Genomic DNA, 27,548 nt, shown 5'->3' with positions numbered 1-27,548 from the left:
GGTTGCCATGTTTCGACGCTTTACATGACAAAGGGTCATTCTGAAATGAAATGTTAAATGTTATGTTTTATTTAACGACGCTCACAACTGCAGAGGTTATATCAGCATCTCCAGATGTGCCGGAATTTTGTCCCGCAGGAGTTCTTTTACATGCCAGTAAATCTACTGACATGAGCCTGTCGCATTTAAGCACACTTAAATGTCATCGACCTGGCCCGGGATCGAACCCGCAACCTTGGGCATAGAAGGCCAGCGCTATACCAACTCGCCAACCAGGTCGACGTCATTTTGAATGTTCTCTGCAAAAATGAAATCCGTTTTCGTCAAAAACACACAGTTTTTTTTATATAATTTAAGTGCGCTATATTTAAATTTCGCGTGTAATCTTATAGAACAATCAATATAATCTATCGTAAAGTGATTGAACAAGATTGACTGTGCAACAATCGATACTTCTCGAGTTGTCTAGAATTACACAGAAGCATTACAGTCATATCATAATAATTTTAAAGTGAAGTTTATATGTGTGAACATTATCAGGTTATTTGAAATCAGTCTAATAACGGCGACTTCATAACGAAGATCATATGCAAGTGACTCTAATGTGTTTTGTTACTACTGCAGCTTTCTCACTCTTAAAAGCCAGAGAGAGAACATATGAGCATTAAAATCCATTTCCTTCATAGCCATTTTGACTTCTTCCTTGACTGTCTTAGAGATTACAGGGAAGAACATGGAAAAAAAGATTCATCAAGACATGAAAGAAATAGAACAGCGTTATCAAGACAGGTGGAATGAAGTGGCTGACTACTGTTGGTCTATGGAAAAAAAAAACAATATGGAGCTGAAACATAGAAGATAATCTCGAAGACAGAACTTCCAGATGAAGAGGAAGCGGTGTTGAAAAATGAAGTGTCTGCACAAGACTTGGAATGAGTTGAACCTAAATTGTGAATATGAATAACATAATGCTGTTTGATTTTGTTTACTGTATAGAGATTTTTAAAGATTACTTGATTTATGTGTTAATATTGCATGAATGGGGCTATAAATATGGCAAATCCTCAAATAATTATAAACATTTTTTCATATGTGATAGGCAAAATTTGAGGGCAAATCGTAAAACAGCGAATGATAAGCTCCGCCCACGACCCCTTTCCACTTTTCCCCTACAAGTTCACCACACACTCTAGCAGGAAAGAGCGGAAATAGGGGTTTAGGGTGCGATGACATCTAGTGGAGGAAAGTGGAACAAAAAGAGTGAATGTGGCATCTACGAAGCAAAAGCGGAACTTCGTCCTGTTTCCCTCTCCAGCCTCTTCTCTGTTCCTTGCTTCATGTCTCTCTCTTTTTTTTTCTTATGACTTAGCAGAGGGTAGTATTCGATCCAGTGATCTTCCTAACGAAATGCACGCATGCTTTAGACCTCTCGGCTACCGAGACGAGTTGGTGGTAGAAGGGAAAATGAATCTATTTATGTTCAAGGGAACTGCCATAACGTAATGCAGAAATGCAATGTGTGTCGTTGGATATGTCTTAGTACGTATGTGGTTGTTGTCTAATGCACATCAATTTGGTTGTATTGTGTTGTGTTGTAAAATATGAAATACATGCGACTGGCGTTCGCTGTTTTACGATTTATCCAAATTTGATTTCAGATCCTTCAACAGAAGCCAACAATTAATAAAAACCAAACCTTTCGATATTGAAAGCCTTGAACCAAAATTTAATTTCGCAACCCTGTGTTATCATTGTACATAGCGTAATAACTTTATTTTTTAAGTAACTGCTGTAGTAAATATATTTCTGTGGTAGCATTAGAAATAAAAATGAAATTTAAGTTAGGGTAACATGAAATAAGATCTATGAAGACATGGAAGGCACAATAAAAACAGCCAATGATGATAATAGTTTTTGAAGTGTACGAACATGGAATGAAATAGAAAATTCAGAGATTGAGCAAACTTTTATGCTGCACAATGGTTGTACTCAGAAGCAGCGACTACCAGGGCCGAGGAGTTGGTAAAAACAACTTTCGACTCCAACTCCTTCATAAAAATTCATTGTGTGTTAATAATGGTAAACCTACCACAATGGTAATTGGTACCTAAAGCTCAATACATCGTCATTTAAATCATCAGACTATCCTTCTTACACTTATAACCTATAATTAAAAAAAAGTGTAATGGTTATTGTATGTTACAGCAAATATCAGTTCTTAAAGTATTGGAACTGAAATCACAAAGCATATATGTAGCTAACATGTCACCGAACCTCTGTATAAGGCTACCAGTGGCTCACATGATAACAAAAGTGTTAATATAAAGGATTTTCTTATTACAGAATTTTATATTTAGAACAGATTCAGAGACAATACAGTTCTATCGAATCTGTCTCTGCACTAACTTTATCCAAAACTGTTTCTGACCCAACTCCGCAACTCTGGTGTATACAGACTTCTTTCCATGACAAAAAAAACTGAATAACATGTTAGTAAATTATATGTATATATTCACATATATATGCATGTATAATTGTATTACTGTCTTATTTTAGATTATTTATTCAACTCTTGTTTCTTATGGTCTCTTTAGTAAGGCTCAATTTAGATTAGCACTCCAAATATCTGAACCTAAGAAAAGCACCTCCCTTTTATAATATCTGAATATAACTGAAAAGAACATACAATTCCTAGATGCACGTCCCTGATATAAATCGGAGAGTGCTGTATCAAATCTTCATTGCATTTTACTAATACTAACAAGTGCGAAGCGTTATTATATATATATGGCAATTACTTAAAGGGGGGGGGAGCATATATGGTTCTGCAGTAATGAGCTTTTAATGAAGTGTAAAATTAGATGATACGAGTACTAGAGCATTTTAGTAAATCGCTATTTTTTCTACATTTAACACAATGTACACAAAATACACACAACACTATACACAGAGTTTTATAAAAATGCCATATCCAAGAAATCAGTCCTCTTAGTTTTATGCAATGTTAATTATTTAGTTAGATGGTAATACATTATTCAGAACTAGGAGAAAAGGATCTAATGATTTGTGATTGGCCTTTTTCTAAATACAGTTGTGTGGACTGACTGTTTAATCACAGTTTAGTATATACAGTTGCGAAGCTCAATACTTACTAAATATGCAAACATAGAGAGATGAAATATGCATCCATAGATAGTTGCTAGCCACCAGGGTCGCTACTATCGCCTCATCACAGACTATTTCCCTAGCAGACAATAAAATGTATTGTACTTATGATATCGTGTTCTTTTGAAAAATTAACACCTTCCTTCCACTATTGAAATACGAAATACATGAGGTTTATATATTATTTACATAAAGTATATATTATATTTTATAAACTCACCTTCCTGGATCTTTCGGAAGGATAACTCTGACCTCTTTTTCTTAGAATTTATAGTGCAACAAACGTTTCTTTGTCCCATATTATTACTCAAACTATTGTATTTTAGCCATTTACAGTTATTACAACCGATAACGAACATTTCACAGTTTACACAACTTTTCACAATGCGAAATACGGCACAGTCAATGCCTTTTCGATCTAGACCAGGCCGTAATATATGTTCAGGTTTTCTATTTCAGTGTATGGAGCTCAGTGAATTATTATATTATAACTTTATTGTGTATCATAGCTAAGTTTTATTTAGTGTAATGTGTCCATAAGTTCCCTTTACTTCTTGTTGCATAATATGTTGCAGAAATAATTACAAAACTGTGTTATTTTAATGTGAAGAGAATTTTACATGTTAACATAATCTCTTCGGATCAACATTTTAAGTTTAGAATGGAAGCTATTTTGAGGTTTAATAAAAAAGAATTTATATTGTGATTTTAATATAGCACATCTACCTTCCTTGATAAAGACAGAAAATTTATCATATCGCTCTTATGAAATTAGTGTACGTACGATTGTTACTTAGTCTCTTAGGTAGTAGATAAAAACAATAATTCAATACTGTAGTATTAAAATACAGACAAAATGAATGTGCGGAGTATCATACATGACATTATGCTTAATTATAATGTATAATTGCGAATTTAGGAATATAAGATATAGTAAACATAACCTATAATATTTCCATATGAATGGAAGGGCATTGGAGATCATTAAAATTAGACAGAAAGGGGCAACTGGGACAGTAAACATAACCTACAATTTCAAAATATCTAAATATTCGTGCAGTGCAACTGAAAATTATTGAATCGTGCATAAATGAATGTACAAGAATTTCGCAATATTTAATCGAAATAAAGGCAGGTATTACACATACGAACAACGTAATTTTCACACCAAAAATAATATTACACCTTAACTCGCAAGGAATTATGTCTGAAGTGTCTCCTAATCATTGTTTTAAATTTTATTAACGCAATTACACTACATTTTAGAGAAATATATGTTACTTTTTATGCATTCCAATTAATTTATATGGTTGAAACGCCGCCCTTCGTGATCGGGTTAAGTGAGTAACATGGTCTGCCTTACGGCCTGTATTAGATCATGATGGCAGTGACACAGTCTATTGTTCCTAGTACACACAGCGCTCCAAGCGGCTAGCAACTATCGCGAGAAATGCAAAAAATCACCCCAAGCTTCGCGACTGTATATACTAGACTGTGGTTTAATTCTACATTGTTTTTCATTTACATGTTTAAGCTTCCTTTCTCCTAGCAGCCATTTTTTGAGTTTAATATGTACAAGAAGGTGTGGTGTTAATGCAGTGAATATCGACTTACATTTCAGTAATAGTTTGCAAACTTTCCATCACAGACTTTTCCCCCTACACCAGCAGGAATGTTCTCTTCTAACTCGCTATTATTGAGCCATTAGTATTAATCAAGAGATACATACCAGCAATTTTGATTTCGCAAATACACATTACATAACTAACGTACATGCAATCTTTGTACAAAATATAATCTGTTACCAAAGTCTTGTACATATTGAGTATTTTCAATCCACAGTTAACTGTTTTTAGAGATACTTAAAACACTTTACTATTTACAGCATGTGCTACGGACGGCTTTCAGGAGAAATCAGGAAAAGCCTCAATCCATAATAAAAAATCAACAAGGAGAGAGAAGAAAAGAACCAGCAAAAATTCCTCGTCATTTTGAGTAATCACTGGCCATTTCATTATTTACGGAGACAAATCCTTATAACCAAAAACAAAACTATCAACATTTTGTTAGATTAATGATAGGTACCTTTCAAAATAACAAGTGAAACAATTATATCGGTAACTGAAGAAATCTGAAACCAAGTAACAATAATATAAATAGTTTACTTTAAAAATACAATAAAACAATGCGTTTGTTCAGTAAACTAAGGCCCCAATTTCCACTCCAAATGCAGGCCGAGTTCATGGGAATTGTTCAGAAAACTGAAACAGAATCGACAATGGATTTATATTTTAGTTTGTGTGAAAACAAAAGAGCATTAACTTGGATGATCGATACTTTCAGAAAGCAAAAACACAATTATAGTTTCTGTTTATGATATGGATGCTTTCTTGAATCTCTCGAACTAGTGAATGCTCTGTTTAGTACTTTCATTATAAACTTTAATTCAGTTGCTTTACTTAACAGATATTTCAGCTTCATGGAACGACCCACATATTAAGTAATGTTAATCAAGTCAAGTAGGTAACAATTTCAAACGGAAGAAAGAGAGGAGTGTTAGTAATTGTAAACTAATAATAATAATAATAATAATAATAATAATAATAATAATAATAATAACCAGAGGGGAAAAGACCTTTGGGGAGGCCGAGACGTAGATGGGAGGATAATATTAAAATGGATTTGAGGGAGGTGGGATATGATGGTAGAGACTGGATTAATCTTGCTCAGGATAGGGACCAATGGCGGGCTTATGTGAGGGTGGCAATGAACCTCCAGGTTCCTTAAAAGTAAGTAAGCAAGCAAGTAAGTAGTAATAATAATAATAATAATAATAATAATAATAATAATAATAATAATAATAATAATAATAAATAACAAATAATGAGAAATGGGTCAATGAAAGCAAATTAAAATAATCTCAAATAACAGGTATAATTAAATAATAGATCTAGATTCATTTTCCGGGCTGAGAGGCCGTGGTCTATTGGTTGGTTTTATACCAGACGTTTCGTCTGCAACTGCGGCAGACATCTTCAGTGGAGTGGTATCCAAGGTCGCAAAACTCTTCTCAGCGTACCTGAGGCAACTGATCCTGTGGCTGGTTGTGCGGGCGTATTTATAGTGCAACTAGCGGGCCGAGGCCTGTTGTCGCTGCGGCCCGCTAGTTGCACTATAAATATGCCCGCACAACCAGCCACAGGATCAGTTGCCTCAGGTACGCAGAGAAGAGTTTTGCGACCTCGGATACCACTCCACTGAAGATGTCTGCCGCAGTTGCAGACGAAACGTCTGGTATAAAACCAACCAATAGACCACGGCCTCTCAGCCTGGAAAATGAATCTAGATCTATAGACTCCGGCCGTGAAAGCCTACACTACATAATTAAATAATGTTTAAATACATGTTATTAAATCTTACCTGGAGTTTGTAGGGTCATAGTTTTGGCAGTTAGTTACTTCTCTTTGACGAGAGAGGTAACAGGATTCAATCACTGTAGTCCATAGTTTTGATAAACTCAATGGCTGAGCAGAATTGAATCCACCAATACTGTTCTTCTCCTTCTAAGCGATTCCCATAGAAACTGTTTACATACTGGACAGTTGACAATAATGATGGAGGATTTGCCTATGGAGATAAAAAAATATTGTTTTAATACGAAGCACAGACATTAAAAAATATAAACTAAAGCAAAATCAACAAATATTTGGTATCAGTAAGTATCCTGAATTTTATTTATGGTGTTACACAATATTGCTATAGCAGTAGAACTTGGTTATAATAATTAATATTTGAAGAGAAAAATTCGCTCCGGCGCTGGGGATCGAACCCGGGTCCTTGGTTCTACGTACCAAGCACTCTGACCACTGAGCTATGCCGAATTCAATCCACAGCACCGGACTGAACTCTCCTCCTACAGTGTTTCCCTTTTGTGGCCTGACTCCAAGTTGGGCATATATTAAAAATATTAATTGTCACTATAACAGATATTATTCTGTTGGACCAATTAATAACATCTTTAGTAAATTCGTCTAGCTAGCAGTGCATGATTCTGTACAGGTTGCTGTGCACTTTACTGTGAAATCCTGGCCATTAGTCATTCAGCTGAGTGCGCTCCCTGTATAATGGCAGTTGACTTGAAATATAAACGTCAACGTATATGCCCAACTTGGAGTCAGACGACAAAAGAGAAACACTGTAGGAGGAGAGTTTGGTCCAGTGCTATGGACTGAATTTGGCGTAGCTCAGTGGTCAGAGCGCTTGGTACGTAGAACCAAGGCCCCAGGTTCGGTCCCCGGTGCCGGAGCGAATTTTTCTCCTCAAATATTAATTGTCACTATAACAGATATTATTCTGTTGGACCAATTAATAACATCTTTAGTAAAATTGGTTATAATAGATTTGTTTCTGCAGCAGTTTCCAATGTTGTGACTTATGAGTATGCAAACACCAACTTTACAATACATTAAAGATGTTTAAGATCTTTCATTCCCACTGTTCCCCATGAATCTCTGTTACAAAAATTGAGACATGACAAATAAAACATAACATAATAACCACTAAGAAATAAGCACTTCAACATTTTATATTTCCAGCAGCTATTTTTGCTCATCAGCCACATAGGACGAAAATTCCCAAATAATAGCACCAAGTTCTACTAAATTACGAATTACACTCACCCTTACTTCAATTTATTTTATTCATTAATTCATTCAATTTTGGAAGGAAGGCATATTTTCTTTTTCCTTCATTTTAATGTTTTAATCCGTGGCGCTACAGCCCATGAAGGCCAAGACCGACCAGCTGGCTGCTGGCCTCATGTGACATGCCGAAGCAGAGGTAGACGATCATCCAACCAGAATGGAGGTATCATGTGGTTAGCACGATGATCCTCCCAGCCGTTATAGTTGGTTTGCGAAACAGAATTTTCGCTACCCATTGTAGCTCCCCAAGTGCATCGCGATGCTGGGTGGGCACCGGTCCCATACACTGGCCGAAATTTCATGAGAAAATTTCTTCCCCCATGTGGAATCGAACCAGCGCGCATTCCGTAACACAAGTCCTAGGCAGCATTCCTTAGAACACGACACCACGGCGTGGGACTAATATGTAATGTTAGAGTAATTAATTACTTCACTTTCTTTCATATTTAATATTAGAATACATTAATTTCGAAGTACCTTGATAAGAACATAGACTAGTACAGGCACGAAGTCATCTGCAGCTGGCACTCCTCGTTCACAGGCCATTGAAAGCAGATTCATTATAGTTGTGGCACAGCGGAAAACGCACTGAAGTTTGTCACGTGGTGTCTTGTAAGCTGCCACTGCTGATACCTCTGCTTGTGCTGATGGCCAAGGGCATTCGTAATGGAACATCTGTTAAAGGACAGATAATTCATAATTGTATTAACATATATTCACAGAGACTTTTCAGGTCATTGGATGGTTAATAGTGTTCAAAGAAATTGGACTAATATATGATGAAATAAAGACTACATAAAACTTTAATTACCTATGCACAGCATGGCTGGCCGAAGTGGTGTGAAACTTCAAAATGGGTCATGGTTCTACCATCTATCAGTATTATGAGGACTCGAGTCATGCAAGTGAAATGAGTACAGAGAGAGAGAGAGAGAGAGAGAGAGAGGGAGGGAGGGAGGGAGAGGGAGAGAGACACACACACTTTTATTATGCATGAAATTACATATATGAAGGGTACACGGGAATAACGATCAAGGTCCATTTTAGAAAGTTTCGAGAAAAACGAATTTTAAAGTTTAAGCACTTTATACTTTGTTATGTGTGAATTTAATAGAAATTGACGTAGTGGAATGTCAAGAACGATGATTTCTTATTACTAGCTAGACCACATGATAGTACTTCCTTTCCACTATAAGATAGCATTATTAACTCAATTTCGATTTTTGATGGACCTTGATTGTTTTTCCCGTGTGCCCTTTATATGTATCTGAGTCACTACTATTGCTGCCACTGTCTTCACCCAATTTGACAACAAATCTAGCTACTTCCTCTTCTATTAATCCGTAATGTTTCTCTCTCACTTTGGAAATTTATTACTTCTCTCGCTACCTTCAATAACCCTTTTTTTTTTTAATTTGGAAAAGTAAATTTCCTTCAATTACTCCATTTGTGTAGTTACAAAATGTCATCAGAGTTCCTGTATGGTGAAATGCACTTGGTATTCTGTCCTCTATATCTGTGGTTCTGTCTAGCCGGGCGCAACCGCTTCAAGGCGGATATTCGAACAAATGTCCAACCTAGCTGGTTGATCTGCAACCGGTCGAATATAAACCAGTTGTTGTTGTTGTTTTCTAATGACAGGCATTTGACAATAAAGTCATTTGACCTCTTGCACTCCAATATTTTTCAAAGATATTATCACGGTCAGCCACTGAAGCACAGATATAAACCAGTTGTAAGTGCTGTTCTGCAGCACTCTAATAGCTGTGACACAGCTCTTTAAAAATCAATTGTGAAAAGTGTGAATCTGTAACTCCACGTCTGGCTACTTGACTCACATTACGAAGCACAGGCACATGATTGGACTGTGCAAATTTTAGTTATCCACAAGAAATGTAACAAGACACAAACCAGCCAAAACGATGTTAGTAGAAATTATGAATTATGATAGTTGAACATGACAATAATCTAAGTCCACACGCTATCAATCACAAAGTTAATGAAATGTAATCTATAGTAAATGAGACATAAGATTGTGGTTGACACTGTGTGGGTGAACTCACATGTGTAGAGGCTCAGAGTTATCTTGTCCAGTAACAATTCATGACCCCTTACGTCACCCCTGGGTCATGAATTGCAATTGGACAAGATAGGCTGAGCCTCCACGCATGAGTTCGTCCATGCAGTATCAATCACAACTTTACCTATCTCTCACTACAATACGTAATGCAAGTATTTAATTTACCTTTGGAATGCGGAGATCTTTGTGATTTGGTGTAATCACATTTGAAAGTTTCTTCATATGTTCGTGAAGAACCCTGAAAAGAAAAGACAGATTTTAGTTTTTAATATCAAATTGCTATGTATAGTCTCTTGCTATAAAGAAATTTAAGTTCCTCATTTATTTTTAATGAAAAACACAAATGATTAAAAGAGCAATAAAAAATAGTCCTATCTTTGGTAAGAAGGCCTACATATCAATAATAAACTCTGCGAAGTTTGTACTATTCTGGTGACCAAATCTGGGGTGAAAATAATTTTATCGCTAATTTACTTGTAACAAGGTAATATCTGCTAAAATAATATGTGCCAGCATCATATACTTAAGATAGTGTTGTATGTATATCACTAATGTAGAAACTATGTTCCGTATTCATATTAAAGTATATTATTTATAGATCATTACATCCTAAAACAATAACAAAGAGTTGATGATGAAAAAAAGACTAGGTATCCAATTTTTTTCTTCAAAGATTCAAACCCAATCATGGGCAAAGACCATCTACTTCACTGCCAAAATTGAGGGAGATATACCAACACAAACATCAACGTTTCTTCCTTTTGTTTACATTAATTTAGCTTATCAGTTTGAGCATCATTTTTCCTTCGCCCACTCTTTCCAACACAGTTTCATTTCTTATTCTGTCTGTCCATTTTACACACTCCATCCTTCTCCTTTCAAATGCTTCTAGTCACTTCTCTTCACTTCGTCATAATGTCCAAGTTTCTGCATCATACAATGCCACACTCCACACAAAACACTTCACTAGTTTCTTCCTTAGGTCTGCAGAAAATGTTCCTTTTTCTATTAATAATGGTGACTGAATGGAAGAAATTAACTATCGGATAGAAAGTGAAAATAATAAGGATGTCAAGGCTAATCCTCAATTAACACTATCATATATGGCAAAAAATTATGGTTGCAAACTACTTCATTATCGGGAATAATGAAATGGAAGGAACCAAAAAATCTTCAATGCTGAGATTGACTGTTATTCAGGTTCAACCAAAAGGAAAACCATTTAAAGAATTAGAAAATATTATAATGAAATTTATTGTAAATAATAATTTTAGGCTAATTAAGTCATTATAATGTTTAGCACAAGGAAGAGATCAGTGATTTACTTTATATGAAGGGTTCAGAACCATAGTGGGCCAAGCACCATTTATTAAAAACGGAGAAAACAAGATTAAACTTAAGTGATTACCATAATTTAACGAAACATATAGCAAGTAAGATAAAGTATGCCCATCAAAATTAAATGATATGTCAATCTTCATTAAGTTACGGTATTTACTTAACTTTAACATTTGCTTTCTCTGTTTTTAATAAATGGTGCTTGGCCCACTATGGCTCTGAACCCTTCAAATGGAGTATGGCATTGTATGGGGCAGAAACATAGACATTATGACAAAATGAAGAGAAGCGAATAGAAGCATTTGAAATGTGGATATGGAGAAGAATGGAACGTGTGAAGTGGACAGACAGAATAAGAAATGAAGCAGTGTTGGAAAGAGTGGGTGAAAAAAGAATGATGTTGAAACTGATCAGGAAGAGGAAAAGAAATTGGTTGGTCACTGGCTGAGAAGAAACTGTCTACTGAAGGATGCACTGGAAGGAATGGTGAACGGGAGAAGAGTTCACGGCACAAGAAGATATCAGATGATAGACGACATTAAGATATACAGATCATATGAGAAAACAAAGAGGAAGGCAGAAAATAGGAAAGACTGGAGAAAGGTGGGTTCACTAAATGAATGAATGAATGTTTAGTACATAACATACATGTTAGTAGAGCACAGACGAGAAGTTATGGCACCAGCGTGAGGAATGCATTTTAGTTTGTTTGCTTGGACTCGCCCTCACACTCAACTGGAGGGGTATTGGGTTAGTTGGTTACTAGTATTCCGAGTGTTCAGATCGTTCTGCTACTACCGCTATTGCTAATACTGAAAACATTGTCCTTCTGAGCACCCTCATTATGGCATTGCCTAAGGTGTGAAATCATAGAGTAGGTCATAGTCAAGGACATGAAATAGCATACAATATATGGAAATTCATGTCAGAAGAGGCTGAAATGGAATACCAATTCCATTGAAAAGCGTGTGTGCAAGAGTACCAGCAGCCACCGGTATTTCAAAGCAAACCTTGGCAAGAATCAGGAAAGAAGGGAAAAATATTGAAGCAGGAACAGCAGATTCTTTCTCCAGTCCGCAAAAATCACAGCCGAAGGAGCAGATTGTTGCAGCTGTAGACAGTTTTGATGAGGAAGTTCTAAGAAGACTCACCTATAATTTCTACGCTATGCATAAGCAGAGGCCGATTCTGCAATCGCTTCTTCCAAAAATGGATATTAGTGTATGATCACAGTCTACTATATATAGTCACGAAGCTTGAGTTTTGAGGGTGCTAGAAACAATAGACTGTGACAATACTATTTTGCATTGCCTGTAATGAGGCGATATTAGCGATCCTAGTGGTGAGCAACTATCTAATGTTTGCATATTTACTATGTATTGAGCTTCGCGACTGTATATACTAGACTGTGGTATGATTATGTGAAAGTGAGCACGTGATGGAGAGTATTTTGGAGAACATTTCCATAAACTTAGGGACATCTGATTCCAGCACAGATCAGTCGTCTGATTTGGACGGAGAATAAGAGTATAAAGATGGAATAGTGGGCGTAATTTCATTAGGTACCTTCGGACTCTTGAGTAGGAAAGTGGTGATACTGAGGTAAGACGAATGTTTTTAGAAAGAGATGAAACGGATATGCCTGCCGCTCTGAGCTTGAGAACCGTAACCCAAACAACCCCCACTCCTCTACCCTACTGACCGGCAATTTAAAACTTCGCGCAGGTTGGTGCCATAACATCTCGTCTCAGCTCTACTAGTTATTTTAGTCTTTCCTTCCCATTTTGTATACAGTAAATCCCCTTTTTGGGGGGGGGGGGGGGGAGTATTCCCTCAGATTCGTTAAAAAGGCGTTCTACTGTGTTAAGATTACGGTACTCCAAAACTCACACATATGTTAACTTAATACAACACTTCTTTGTTTCTTATCATATGCATGTCATACTCACTGGTCCCTGGATACATCTCCATCACCGTTAGGGTAAAGAGCATGGGTGTACACACGGCTGATCACTGCTCTCTCCACAGCTGTGCGTGCTTGTTCTAACTGTGCACTGCTGGCAGCTGAACAAACATACAAACTTGTATTTACCACAGATAACACAGGAAAAGGTGAAAAAAAAGGGAGTTGAATACATAAGTCATATGTTTTCACTACTTGTACTGTATCAAAACTTCCAAAACTTATTAAATATAAATTTCCACAATCATCTGTACACATGTCAGTATACTAGAAATCAGTATACTAGAAATCATCAATTTGTTATTTATACATCTCGAGTACACAACTTTTAACACTGTATCACTTCGGAATATGTATGGTAAGAACTTTGTGTTAAATATTATTAACAACAAACACGCAAACAACATCACATATTGGCACAGATACGTAAATGACATACTAATACTACAGTAGCGTGCAAATTAATCCGAACATGACATATTTTTACATTTTCTGTCATTGTTGGCCTCACAGCTGCTCATACCGCTTTAATTGACATCTGTAGTACGTGTAATTCCATTGTTGAAGGTCTGTCATTATTTTTTTTATAATATGTGACATTTTGCCTGTCGTTTTGTACTTATAAGCATTTCAGTTGTGTTGAAGACTTAATACTGCAATCCTGTGTACATTCTGTCGTCTTCACAAATGGATACAACTCCACGAAAACGGTCTAAAATTATAACATTAGCAGAGCATTCTTCTATGACACAGAGACAAATTGCTGCAGAATGTCACATCGGTTTGGCTACTGTTAATTCGATCATAAAACGATACAGGGAGACTGGATCCATCACACCCCAGAAAAAAGGAAACTGTGGCTGGAAAAGGAAGACTTCACCTGCAGATGATCGTTTAATTGTCAGGAAAAGTAAATTAAATCCTAGACTAACTGCTGTCGACTTAACCCACGAGTTAATGGCTACCACTGGCGCGAATATTCACGTCACAACAGTGCGGCGTAGGCTTTTGGAAGCTGGATGAAGGGCTCGTAAGCCTATTAAGAAGCAACTGCTAACCCCTGTTATGTGCAAACAACGCTTAATGTGGGCAAAATTACATCAACACTGGACAGTGAATGACTGGAAGAATGTACTTTTTTCCGATGAGTCTCATTTCGAGGTCCACAGCCACCGTGTTCCTTACGTACGGAAAGGATCCGAAAAAGTAACAGCAGCTCATCTCCAACAAGCACCCAAATACCCCCCTAAAGTAATGTTTTGGGGTTGTTTTACACATGAAGGGCCTAGAGCATTAATACCTATCAAGGGAATGATGAATTCTGATAAATATATTCACTTATTGGAAACCACAATCGTACTCCAGCTGCAAAAATCATTTCCGGATGGCAGAGGTGTGTTCCAACAAGACCTGGCACCATGCCATACGTCTCGAAAAACTACAGAATTCTTCAACAAGAAGAATATTCAAGTACTCCCCTGGCCAGGCAACTCACCCGACATCAACCCCATTGAGAACTTGTGATTAATTTGCAAAAGAAGAATGCAAAAAATAGATTGTTCTACAAAGGAGAAGATGATTTCTGCCCTCATTGGTGTATGGTTTCGTGATGAAGAAATGAAGAATATTTGTGGGAAATTAGTGGAATCCATGCCAAATTGTCTCAGAGCTGTTATTAGGAACAAGGGAGGCCACATAGATTACTGAGGTATGTCTTAGACCTTTTTTTTTATCCGTTTGAGTGTTTTTGCATAAGTAATTACGTTGTTCGGATTAATTTGCACGCTACTGTATACAAAGGAAACAAAAGACAGATCCAAAACCTACATCAACACATAAACAAAATACACCCAAAGCTACACTACACATTAGAAATTGAAAACAACAAATCCATAAATTTTCTAGACATCACAATAACAAAAGTAGACAACACACACACATTCAAAGTATACAGAAAAACAACAACACACATACACAACACATCCAACCATCCCACACAACACAAACAAGCTGCATTCCGAACAATGGTACACAGACTACTCAACATACCAATGAACCAACAGGGTCACAACGAAGAGCTAAACACAATCAAATACAGAGCACAAGAAAACGGATACAACCCCAACATAATAGACAACATAATACGTAAGACAAAACAAAACCACAAAAAACAGAAGAATGCAATACAAACACAAGAACTCAAAAAATACATCACACTAACATACGAAAACAAAAACACACATAAAATTGCAACCTCATTCAAGAAATTAAACTACAACATCGCATATAGAACAAACAACACTCTACAAAAACATCTCAACACACAAACAAACAAATACAACCACACAGGCGTATACAAACTCAAATGTAACACCTGCAACAACTTCTACATAGGACAGACAGGCAGATCATTTCAAACACGTTACAAAGAACACATCACAGCCATAACAAAATTACAAAACACCTCCACATATGCAGAACACATCACAAATCCCAACCACACCTACAGAGACATCAAAAAAGACATGGAAATACTGCACATCCAACCAAAAAGCCAGAACTCAACACACTAGAACAATATGAAATACACACACGAAAACACACCCCAACGATATTCTCAACACACAACTCAATTTCAAAACACATACACTCTTTGATTCTACACTTCGAACACACCCACACAGGAAACAAGAGGCGCCAAGACCAACAACGACCAGTTCCGAAGATGACCGAAAATAGGTCGAAACATGTTAACAAGGTACGTTAATAACATTTAACACAAGAAAATTCTTATCATACATATTCTGATTGTTATTTATGTTGTAAGCAGGAAATTCTACGACTGGATTTCACAACTAAAGAAATTAAATATCATACCTTGCCATGTAGGATCCTTGTCCATTTCAAGAGCAAGAGTATGGAGAAAATTATCCAGCAAATCTGTTTTCTCATCAGCAAGAGTTAACTGTTGAAATTCTGCTGTGAAATTGCCAAGCATCTGTTCCCTCTTTTCTAAAAACATTGTTACGCACACAGCTACCAAAAATCGGCTGCACACTTGACGATCACACTTCAATCTCTCTGTCAACCTACATTAAACAGAAATTAAAACAATTAATTGTTGTTCAAAAGAAAATACAATCAAAATGAAATTTTGATAAAGAATTCGAAGTTATGTAATTGTTTCTGTAATACTAATTTCCAGACGAAATTCACTGAAGTTGAAACCCCTTCGACAAAAGTTGCCTTATGGCAATGATATGAAGTGTCTGGTAAAGAATCCAACTTCGAATCCCAGCATTATATCCAAAAGTGTATAGAACGCAGATGTATTTATGCATTTCTGTTAGTCAAAAAGTACCTATAATTTTTTTTCTTTTATTCAATGGGTCAGCCCTTAACTTGATCCATTAAAAGAACGAGATTTTATTTTTCACTATCACTGTTCCCCTACTATGAAGTTGGCAAACATAAAACAAGCTCTCATGTGAAAAGGATATGCCTGTCACAATAAAAACCCACTTTAGTTTAAAATTATACATTCATGAAAGATCAAACATTATTTTCGTAAAAATACAATGCAAAGAGACAGGGATGTATTTCATGCAAGCAGAATTCTTAATTGTAAGAATTCTGGTGGTTCATTCTTTGAACACTGCAAAAATTACTTTCATGATAAATTTATCCCAAGTGTAATGGAAACTTGTATAGGCTCCTATTATATTTTACTGTTTCTCAACACAAGCAAATAAATTACCTTTCTAAATGTGCAAGAGTTGATAACAATCCTTGCCGACACCTCACCAAATAGGCAATGTATGGAGACCGTTTTTGATAGTCTTCTTTAAGTGATTTGAACAACTTCTGACAGCTAGAAAGAAAAAAAAACACACATAAAGGATTAAATATTTGCCTATATAGTACCGTAGTTTTAAATAATAAACTAAGTCAAATTTTGACTAAAATACCTTTAATATTGCAAGTACTCACAAGGAGATGCTGCGACCTGGAAACACTATTAACTAAAACCAGACTGAATTGTGGGTTTGAAGAGCAGATTTCAACATGCCTACATACTAAATGTACACAATTTAGCCAGAAATACATAAATTCGAAAATTATGTTCTTACCCATTATCATCAAAGAGTCTGATACATCGAAGTGTCTCATGTAAATGTGCAATGAGGGAACGATCTTGAAGATTTATAGCTTCTGCTAATTGCAACTGTAAAAATGAGACCAGCTCATTTTCTTTCTGGACCTGAACTTCTCTCTGAAAAAAAGAAAAGAAATTAATAATCAGGACGCGGATTTTGATAACCTGTCGTCTTTTTTTTTTTTTTTTTTTTTTACATCCTTTGCTCATAATATGTGTGTGTATCTAATGTTCTGCATTTAACAATGAAGTCATCATCCTTCTTGCTTCCCAAAATTTTGATGGAAGGTCCACAAATGTCCTAAGAGTTTCACAATTAGCCAGGTGCTCCATCTCCATGTCCTCTTCTCTGATGCATAGTAAGCATTTAGGTGAATTCAGTACTCCAATACGATGGAGGTGTTTACTGAGGCAATCATAACCAGTAATCAATCTAAACATGGCCACGGCAGATTTTCGAGGTAGATCAGGAATTAGTTTTGGATCTTTGAATGATTCTTTCCATTTTGAATTTTGATGTTTTGCCTGTTCACTGTTACTTATTCTTTTTATGACTCGTTTTATTGATTCATATGGGAACTTGAAATTTGTTTTTAAGTTGATTTTAGTTCCTTTCTTTGCTAACATATCTGCTTTCTCGTTACCATTCAGTCCACAGTGGGCCGGGATCCATAAATATATAAATCTGGGATACGAACTGTAGTAGTAGTATGTAGTTTTTACGTCATTTTTCGTTGCTTTAACCTTTTATGTAATTTCTTTAATTTTGAAGGGATTTTTTTAATTCTTTTGTCATTTAAGCTAAAGACCTCAATGACGAACTAAAATTTCCCAATATAGGGAAACTTGCAAAAATAATACTGGCACTACCCCAATCAAATGAGAAATCTCAAAGAATTTTCTCGATAATAAGTGATGTCAAAAGGAAAAAGAGAAATAGAATAGGAGATGAAGCTCTCGGCTGAGTTGTTGTTTTTTTAAAATTTTATTGGGTTATTTTACGACGCTGTATCAATATCTAGGTTATTTAGCGTCTGAATGATATGGAGGTGATAATGCCGGTGAAATGATTCCGGGGTCCAGCACCGAAAGTTACCCAGCATTTGCTCCTATTGGGTTGAGGGAAAACCCCGGAAAAAACCTCAACCAGGTAACTTGCCCCGACCGGGATTCGAACCCGGGCCACCTGGTTTCGCGGCCAGACGCACTGTCCATTACTCCACAGGTGTGGACTGTTGTTGTAGCACGCTCTGCCTTCCAAACAAAAGAATTGAACTGCAACTCCCTTGAATTCACGAATGTCCATTTTAGTCTCCATGAATATATAAATAAATAATAAATGTATCCATCTTTGCAATTCAGTATGTCATGAATAAGGCAAGTAACGATATCTCAGATCAATTTGTAACAAGTGAACCTTTCATGAGAAGCATTAGAATTGTAACACCAACAATATTTTTGTATGTATGTATGTATTTATACTGCAAGTGGGCAAGCACCCAGTGGCAGTGGTATATACAATATTAACAATACACAATAAAATGATAAGCAATACACAATAAAATTTACAATACATAATACAATTTACAACACATATACAATTTTATACACAATACAATAAGAATACACAATACAATTTAACGCAATAATAATAAAACATAAAATAAAACACCTAATTTTACAACACAACCTACATAATTATGTATAGGTCCTACATAAGTTTCAATAGTCTTTCACTTTACTCTCATCTCATTCCCTGTAGTGGCACTATGACGCATTTCACTGACACTTTAGCACACATTTCACTGACACTATAGAACACATTTCATTGACGCTATAAATTATCACTGATCGGAACTGTTCACTGCACTGTAAAACCATAGCTTCACTGACTCACCTCGCTTCACTGATACAACAGTTCAAATAAGTCAAATAATTGCATCCTTATGCATACTTATAAACAGAACTACATTTAAACTAAACATTTCTAGTCTAAGGCCCTCTTACACGCTATTTTTACTGTAACAGTAAAACTAGTTAAATACCATGTGAGGTGTGGCTTCTGTAGTCCAGGGCACATGCTGCAAGTCAGCAGTGCTTAGCACCATCCGTAGTTTCCGTTTGGCATCAATAAATGCATATGATGCTTCAATATTTGCGGGATCCATGCTTAATCTCTCATCCTCCACTTCACCCACTAGCTGTGGTTGTTTCATCTCTGTGCCAGGTTCTGAGGCTGTAGAGTCTCCACTTGCACTCGGCTTTCGTCGGTATTTTGCTAGAATGTCCTCAGTGGTATCTAAAACAGAGTAAAAGAAGTCAAATAATACGTTTTCCGAAGTGATATAGTGTTAAAAGTAGTGTAATCAAGATGTATAAAAAGAATTAACTTTAAAACCACCTATGGCACATTCAGTTTTGTTCTATACAAACACAAAACATATACTGTATTATTACACAGATATGAAGTTCTTTCTACGAATGCGAAAACTTTAAATCATTCATCTAAGCCTTAATATCTAGTGGAATGTCCCAGACAAGGAAAATCGATAACGTTTCAATGAATCCCATCACATGTTGACATTTCTGGGAATGAAATTGCAGACCTAGTTGCTAAGAAGGAAGCGACACTTAATCATACTTCAACCTCACTGGACACAAAAATAGTGAAAAGACTAGTAACAAACCGAATCCATGATCTATTTCACGCAGAAGCATTGAAATTATCCCAGGACAAAATTTGGAGAAATATTAAAGAAACATGGCAGGTGAACAAAACCAAACCTAGAAAAGAAGAAACAGCAACCTTCTAACTGAAACTGAGCATGACTGTCTAGCATCACATCTATATTGCATGAAAATTTACAACTCTGAACACTGCACCATCTGCAAGGACCAAAGCACTAAAATGAACAGAGAACATCTACTTCATTGCCGAAAACTGGATCCAAATCTCCAGAAGACGAAGAACCTCTCAAAACTGTACTTGAATGCCAGAAGACTCGTGGATTGAATCCTTATGTCTCACTATTAGATAACAACAACATGTTCCAGAAATGTGAACTACTTTGGTCTCAAAGTCTCGCTATTAGATAACAACAACATGTTCCAGAAACGTGAACTACTTTGGTCTCAAAGTCTCGCTATTAGATAACAACAACATGTTCCAGAAACGTGAACTACTTTGGTCTCAAAGTCTCGCTATTAGATAACAACAACATGTTCCAGAAACGTGAACTACTTTGGTCTCAAAGACAATGCTCATGATACACTACATGGAATGGCTAAACAATGTTTATAGACAAAAATTGGAATGATGATATGGAAAACTGAATTCTCCTGCAAAAACCAACTCCACCAAAAGTTTAATCTGGCTTCAATGTGACTTAACTTCTGTTGTGAGTTTACCATTATTTCTCTCTGGCATGGGGGTAGAGATGAGAAAAAGGATCAGTGACAAGAGAGGAAGATAAAAAAGTGGAACCTTGTTGGTCAAATGTTGGTTTAAGTAGAGTTAATATTTTGTCACTTACGTGGTAGGAAAAACCAGAGTTAAGAGGAAAACACATGATATGTAGAGTAGACTTGCATTACAGATTCGATATGGAACTGAACAGAAGGTGCAAAAACCTCCTAGAATGAAGATATACAATACACTAGCTCTTTCCATCTGCTGTATAACAGTAAAGTTTTGATTCTCAATGATAAAATAAGAACAGATTCAAAGTTGTTGAAATGAGATTTTTCAGAACAAATAGCAGGGCAACCAATTTTGGTTTAGAGGAGGAATAAAGTATTGTAAAAGAATTGAAAGTATAACCAATGACTGATAAAATAAAAAACGCAAAAATAATTGTATTCAATACTAATATTAACAGTAACAAAATGACAATAGAAGAAAAAGCACTGATTCAATATGAAAAACTTATCAGATTACCAGGAAACAATTGGCATTCATACAGTCCTCTCTGTAGATTGAAAACTCAAAAAAGTTTCATATCCATTGTTCAAGAATTAAAACAGAAAATCAATATCCCGAATTTAAAAGAAAACTTACAAATTAAACCAAACCCTTTAACTCTATTAAATATAGAATATAATCTAAATTTAACAGAAGAAATACTGAAATCAGAAATAAACACTGAAATACTGAAACAATTGTCTTTAGACACAATTAATATTAGGTACCCTCCACAAAACTGGCTTCATTTATACACCGACGGATCCTTGATCTCCAGAGAACAAGGTGCCAGTGCAGGTGTTATGTGCTGTCTCTTCTCACTTTATAGATCACTTGGATATGGAACAACAAGTTGTGATGGTGAAATCATTGCAATAAGTGAATGTCTCAGGAATCTTCTATGCCACATCAATAAATTTAGGAATGCAGTTATATTGTCAGATTCCAAAGCAGCTATTCTATCAATAGTCTCTAAACACACACCTTCATCTCAAACAGCAGAAATAACTAAAATGCTCTCTCAATTAATATCACTCAATAAAAGAATTGTATTACAATGGATACCATCCCATTGTGGAATCCTGGAAAAGGAGAATGTGGATGCTTTAGAAAAGAAGGGCAGCACTGCTACTTACAGACCTGTTACTAAATCTACGTATTACTCTGTGAGGAGATTTATTAAATCTACATACTTAGACTTCAACAAACAAAATTTGATAACATAATCCCAAGGGAAAAAATGGAACTCTCTGCATCAAAATCCACAGTTAATACCCGATTTACCACGAAAATCGTCTGTAGCTGCATTTAGATTGGCAACAGGCCATGATTGTTTGGCTAAACACCTGCATAGAATTGGAATATATCAGTCCCCTAACTGCCCATTGTGCAATTCAAATCAAGAAATGGATTCGGAACACCTCAAAATCTGTGCTTCATTGGCTGGTCATGATAATATCTTTGAAAAATATTGGAGTGGAAGAGGTCAAATGACTTTATTGTCAAACGCCTGGCATTAGAAAACAACAACATTTTGAGAATTAATACAAACAGAATGTCTGTAGTAAGAACAGATATAGAGTTACAGATGGAAAGGAAAAAACTACAGGATGAGGACAAACTAGGTCTATCAAGGCTTCATTTTTTATATGATCATCATGATCAGGATCATGATCACAGTGCAGTGAAAAAATGAAGCTTCTGCCATGTGGCACTTACCATTACAGTTATGTGTTGGTCGTGATTCTTCTGACATTCCTCTCCTTAGTCTTAACTGAGAAACATCTCCTTCACCTGCAGTTAATGACGATTCATAACTGTAAGAATAAACACACTAAAATAAAAACATGTTTAGAGAGAACACCACTGTACACTGGTATATGCATTTTATTTTGGAGAGATGTTCATAAATCTTTACAAAACAACTCAGATTCTATTCGAAAAATAGAAATTTATAAATGAAAATCCAAGTCACGTTGAAATTGACAGATATTTTAGTACTGTATCTTCTCACAAACTCTTCCTCTATGGTTTACACATTACTTTCAAGTAATAGTGCAGAGGCTGAATGAAGGAAAAGGCGAGAAGTAACTCCATTAGTAAAATATCTGGCTATATTCTTGAAGGCTGTGGCAGCAATCATCTTTTATTTTTAAGTAGTTTTTAACTTTAGAAAGAATTCGGATTGCACATAATCACTAATCACACATCCAATAAGAGTTCAAGTTCTCTTCTAAATAGTGCATGATGCTAAATGACTTTTTATTGTGACAAGATTAAAGGAAGGAAGCGTCATCTACCCGACCCATATCCCTATATTTGTTTACCAAGAACTTATCTTTACCAAATAAAACATTGTTTATTCACTTTCCCATAATCCAAAGGTGAGGTTACTTGTACACTTCTGAAGTTGATGAGAAGACCTATTGAATGTTAGATTCTGTAACTTTATTAACACTACAGATAACTGGAACTTATACAGCTGTTCTAGAACTAAATCAAGACAAACTGATAAGAAATTCTAAAAATATTTCAAGTGATAAGTCACAGAAACATAAGCAAATTATATAAATTTTACGAACTCAAAAGCCTTCAGAATAAAGTTACATGATAAGAAAAAGTCAATTACGCAATAGTAATATACGTTACAAGAGCGGTATGTCGACGTTTTCATGTTCGAGGAAAAGATTGAAAAAGCGAAACGTAGTTGAGCTTTTTTAATTTCCGAGAACATGAAAACAAACATACCGCTCGTGTATCGTACATTATTTTGTGCGAAGATCGTTTATTACATATCTGAAAGACGAATATCTAATTAGTTGCAATGAAATCTCCATCTTGGTTTCTGTTTAATGACAGCAACTTTAGAAAACAAAAATATCTATACTCCAGCAGGCCATGATATACGTCTGTCTTTTTTTTTCCCCCAGTCTATAAATGCGAACTTAAAACAAACGGTAAGGTTATGTAATGATTTATTTTTCATTTTAATATTTTAACAATATTATTTATATAACATATTGCAGTAATAACGTCGGCATCTGGAGTCTTGTTGATTTTTTCACGGCTTCCTTAATGTTACTTGTATCAGGAATACAACAGCTTTCGTGGAGTAGTGGACTTTACTTAATTTTTGCAAATATTTAAAAACAATAATTAACAGTGCAATTTAGGTGAAACTGCAGTGGTAAGTTTCCAATTTATAATTATTACTATGTTAAACGTCTCTAAAAATAATATGTTAAAAGCCTAAAGCAGTAAAATGAATGTCGCGCTTAAGCGGTAAGAAGAGGGAAATTGTTATGTGTGTTACGTTGGGAATACTGAATGTGGTATTTCACACTTACCGTGTATTGGTTCTGTGCGGAAAACAAGCAAATACGCACGATCTCGCACAAAATAATATAAGAGTTCTGTAGAATGATAAGACCATGCTGCCATGCACTGCTCTCAAAGCATAATAAGAAGAAAGGAGTGTTAAAAGTCTTTACAGGTTGTGAATTACCAGTATAATAAAAGAAGACACGAAAATTAAGTTTAATGAAACTAATCATACAAATACGAAAAATTAAGTTTGGAACGATACAGATAAAGAAGATAGAAATTAACAATATATTCCTACCATCGATTATTAAAATCATCAGATCCACGCAGTGACTTGACTCTACGACTCTTGAAGGGTAACTTGAAGTTCCTGAAGAAACCTCTCTTATGCTTTTGATCATCATCAAGAAGATCCTAAGAAATAAATCACAGATGATATACAACCAGCATTGGTTTTCTTCCCCCCCCCCTCTTATATTATAAAACTACAAAACATTTTAATACAAGAAGAAGTAATATGCATAAAGTACAAGACAGTATAGCAGGGACTGACACTTCTAAGTCGTTCTTTTAGTGACCTAAACATATTTTCAATACGATATTCAATTCAGAACAGACACTAATCTGCTTACCTTATCTCCTCTCTCAGCAGTCTTGTCGAAGCTAATACTCTTAGGGATTGCTCCAGTAGAAGAACTTGCAGATTGTGCTAAGTTCACTGGCTTTGATACAGTTGTCTCTCCATCTGCCATCATGGCATGGCCATTCAGAACTAATGCAGTTGGTGCAAGTGGCAAGTCTAAAAATAAACATAATAAAGGGCTTTCAATTACAATAAACTTAAATGAAAGATTTTAAAATTAATTTTAAAAATGTAAGTTGAAAAATATAGACTTGAAAATAAGTACAAATAAAAGAAAGAGGTGTAGTAGGTCGGTCCTGAGCACTTCAGTCCGAGTGGATCCAATGTGTGTGTCTGTATCATCAAATTTCTAACACTGTTAACCTAAATCTGTTCCAGCCAAAAAGAGAGGTGAACTAAACAAAGAAATCAAGTAGGAATGTAACATTGCTGCAGACGACTAGTTTCCTGGTAAATTTTTATGAGGTGTTATAAACAGCATATTATTCTGCAATACACAGCAAAATTTACTTAAATCTATTGATTTACTTGGCTCTGTGGATAGTGTATATGCTTCCTGATCCATGGTTTGATTCCCAGTATGGTCAATGGAAGACATTTATCTTTCGTCCACAGGACTGGATGCTTGTCCCTTGTCATGTATTGTCTCAGCAGTAGTCCTGTGCCATGCTGATCACATGACCAGAGAGACCCACAATGTGTTTGTGTTTCATGAGAAAATTTCTTCCCCCATAAGGAGAACCAACACTCATTCTGAACTGCTAGTCCTAGATATGATACTTTACATCACACAGCTATGATATGGGACATAGTATTTGAAATATTACAAATGTAAATACAATGCATTTAGCTTAATTATAATTTGATATTCATATTATACCATGTTTGTACTTTTTACACTCAATTTTCCATTGACGATATGTGTCAGAGGAAGAAAAATTCTTTGTATACATCTGAAGTCTGATTAGTGAAACATGTAGCTAGTCGGCGATGTATGTAACGGAGAAAGAAAAGAATTGGCCACCCTAATCCATTATCTTCTGACTTAGTCGCCTCATGAGTAATGGCATGAATGATGAGTGTCACTTATTATAGCAGACTCACTGTTATTTTGGCATGGCTCCTCTTTGTGTAGGGCCTACATCTTAAGTTGGCTGCGTTGTTGCACATTCTATTCCTGCTTGCTGGATAGTATATTAATTAACAGCTGTGTACTAAAGTGGCAGCAGTAAAAGTATATAACGTCATCAGCGGCCAATGACAAGCCGCGCACATTTAAATGTAGCCAAGCTGCAACGTGATTGGCTGCCAGAAATAACAGTGAAGCGGCTATAGGTTCAGACCTGTCTTCAGATAGGTGACTAAACAACAATAACATAAATCCTGATGTTTCCATAATTAAGCACATACCTATTAGTCACTATACAGAAGGATCGTTGAAAATGTAGAATTTGTACCAACAATGTGTAATATTAGCCTCCCTATAGTCACAGCGACAGGTGTGTAAAATGCAAATTAGTGGACATTAAAAAAAATAAGTTACATTAAATAAATATAATAATAATCATACCCGAAAGTTGTATATATATTCATAATTTCTAAAAGAAATTATAACAATTCAAAAGAAAAAGTAAAAAAAAATAATAATAATAATAATAATAATAATCAAGGGAAGGAAAACATCAGCCCTGGCTGAGATTAGCAGTGTTTAAAACAAGAACTCTCGAACTTATCACTTGTCCCTGTTTTACGTGTCAGTTTGTCACAAGTATAATTAGTTGTTTCAATAAATGGATCCCTTGATAGTCATAGCAACTGCATCCAGCACTGTCATCACTAGTCACATTTCACTCCTTTATATTTCGGTTACATAACTGCCAATACTGACGTAACATAAAATATTTTATGCTCGACCATGCCGAAATGTAGTAATTATACACCTGGTAGTAGCCCTTTAATGCACCTCATTAAAGTACACCTATTTATTATAATTCAGTTGTTCAGCCAATGAGAAATCACCTTTGTACCATTATAAAACCGCAAGAATCAATTATTCTCGGATATGCAATCGAAAGACAATTAGCGAAAAGTCACGGAGGCTGGAAATCCAATACTGTCGCTGAAGGTTATGTTCTGTTACTATAATAATTAGCGTTAATTGTAAATAATATTCAAATAAATTCAATTTGTCATCTCGTTTTTCAATTCTAAATCAATTTCCATGTTATATCAAGACTAATGTTCATCTTACTCTCTAGGTTATATCAAGGTCAATGACATTCGTGCCTCGGAAAAAATCAATACTTTCGCGTCTGCGCACATCTCACAATTCAGGTCAGTTCTGGTCCTCACTTACATAACCATAACATGAATACTTATGAATAATTTCAAGTTAGAAATATGATCGAGCATAAAAAATCATATGAAACTTTCCTATAATGGTAATTAAGATGCTCGCTTGCACTCGTTTCATAAACAAACATACTCGCGTCTTAATTACTACCATTATAGGCTCGTTGCATAATGTACTATTACATTACTTCTGCACGTGTTAAATGCTCACCTGGAGTAGGAGTTACAGTCTTTGGTCTGGGGTCAGACCCACTGCCACTGCTGCTTGTCGAGGCCAGACTGGTTGAGCTGAGTCGTACTACATTAGGAATTACATCACCAACACTATCTCTGTCAGTCTCTTCTTCACCATGAACCTATTAGA

At 35.7% G+C, this 27,548-nt stretch overlaps 1 protein-coding gene across 2 annotated transcripts in view; it reads right to left on the bottom strand.

Moving 5' to 3' along the window:
* The window catches only part of Gapvd1 (GTPase activating protein and VPS9 domains 1), a 69,293-nt gene that overhangs the window by 4,615 nt on the left and 37,130 nt on the right, over window positions 1-27,548 (bottom strand). The window contains exons 18-30 of one of the 2 annotated variants that reach the window (XM_069839244.1): window positions 27,396-27,540; window positions 24,822-24,988; window positions 24,488-24,603; window positions 22,585-22,682; window positions 19,451-19,704; window positions 17,380-17,522; window positions 17,007-17,120; window positions 16,127-16,338; window positions 13,236-13,350; window positions 10,114-10,186; window positions 8,346-8,543; window positions 6,586-6,792; window positions 4,607-5,426 (exon numbers count right to left, since the gene is read on the bottom strand). In XM_069839244.1, the coding sequence (XP_069695345.1) occupies window positions 6,652-6,792; window positions 8,346-8,543; window positions 10,114-10,186; window positions 13,236-13,350; window positions 16,127-16,338; window positions 17,007-17,120; window positions 17,380-17,522; window positions 19,451-19,704; window positions 22,585-22,682; window positions 24,488-24,603; window positions 24,822-24,988; window positions 27,396-27,540 (1,776 nt within the window). In that variant the 3' untranslated portion in view covers window positions 4,607-5,426; window positions 6,586-6,651. Of the gene's footprint in view, window positions 1-4,606; window positions 5,427-6,585; window positions 6,793-8,345; window positions 8,544-10,113; window positions 10,187-13,235; window positions 13,351-16,126; window positions 16,339-17,006; window positions 17,121-17,379; window positions 17,523-19,450; window positions 19,705-22,584; window positions 22,683-24,487; window positions 24,604-24,821; window positions 24,989-27,395; window positions 27,541-27,548 lie in introns of those variants that run through there. The other variant, XM_069839245.1, reaches the window with a different exon arrangement.

Source organism: Periplaneta americana, chromosome 11 (genome assembly GCF_040183065.1).
Source record: "Periplaneta americana isolate PAMFEO1 chromosome 11, P.americana_PAMFEO1_priV1, whole genome shotgun sequence".
Classification (NCBI taxonomy): Eukaryota; Metazoa; Arthropoda; class Insecta; order Blattodea; family Blattidae; genus Periplaneta; species Periplaneta americana.
The sequence above is the reverse complement of the archived record's forward strand: the minus strand, read 5'-3'. Positions and strand labels throughout refer to the sequence as shown.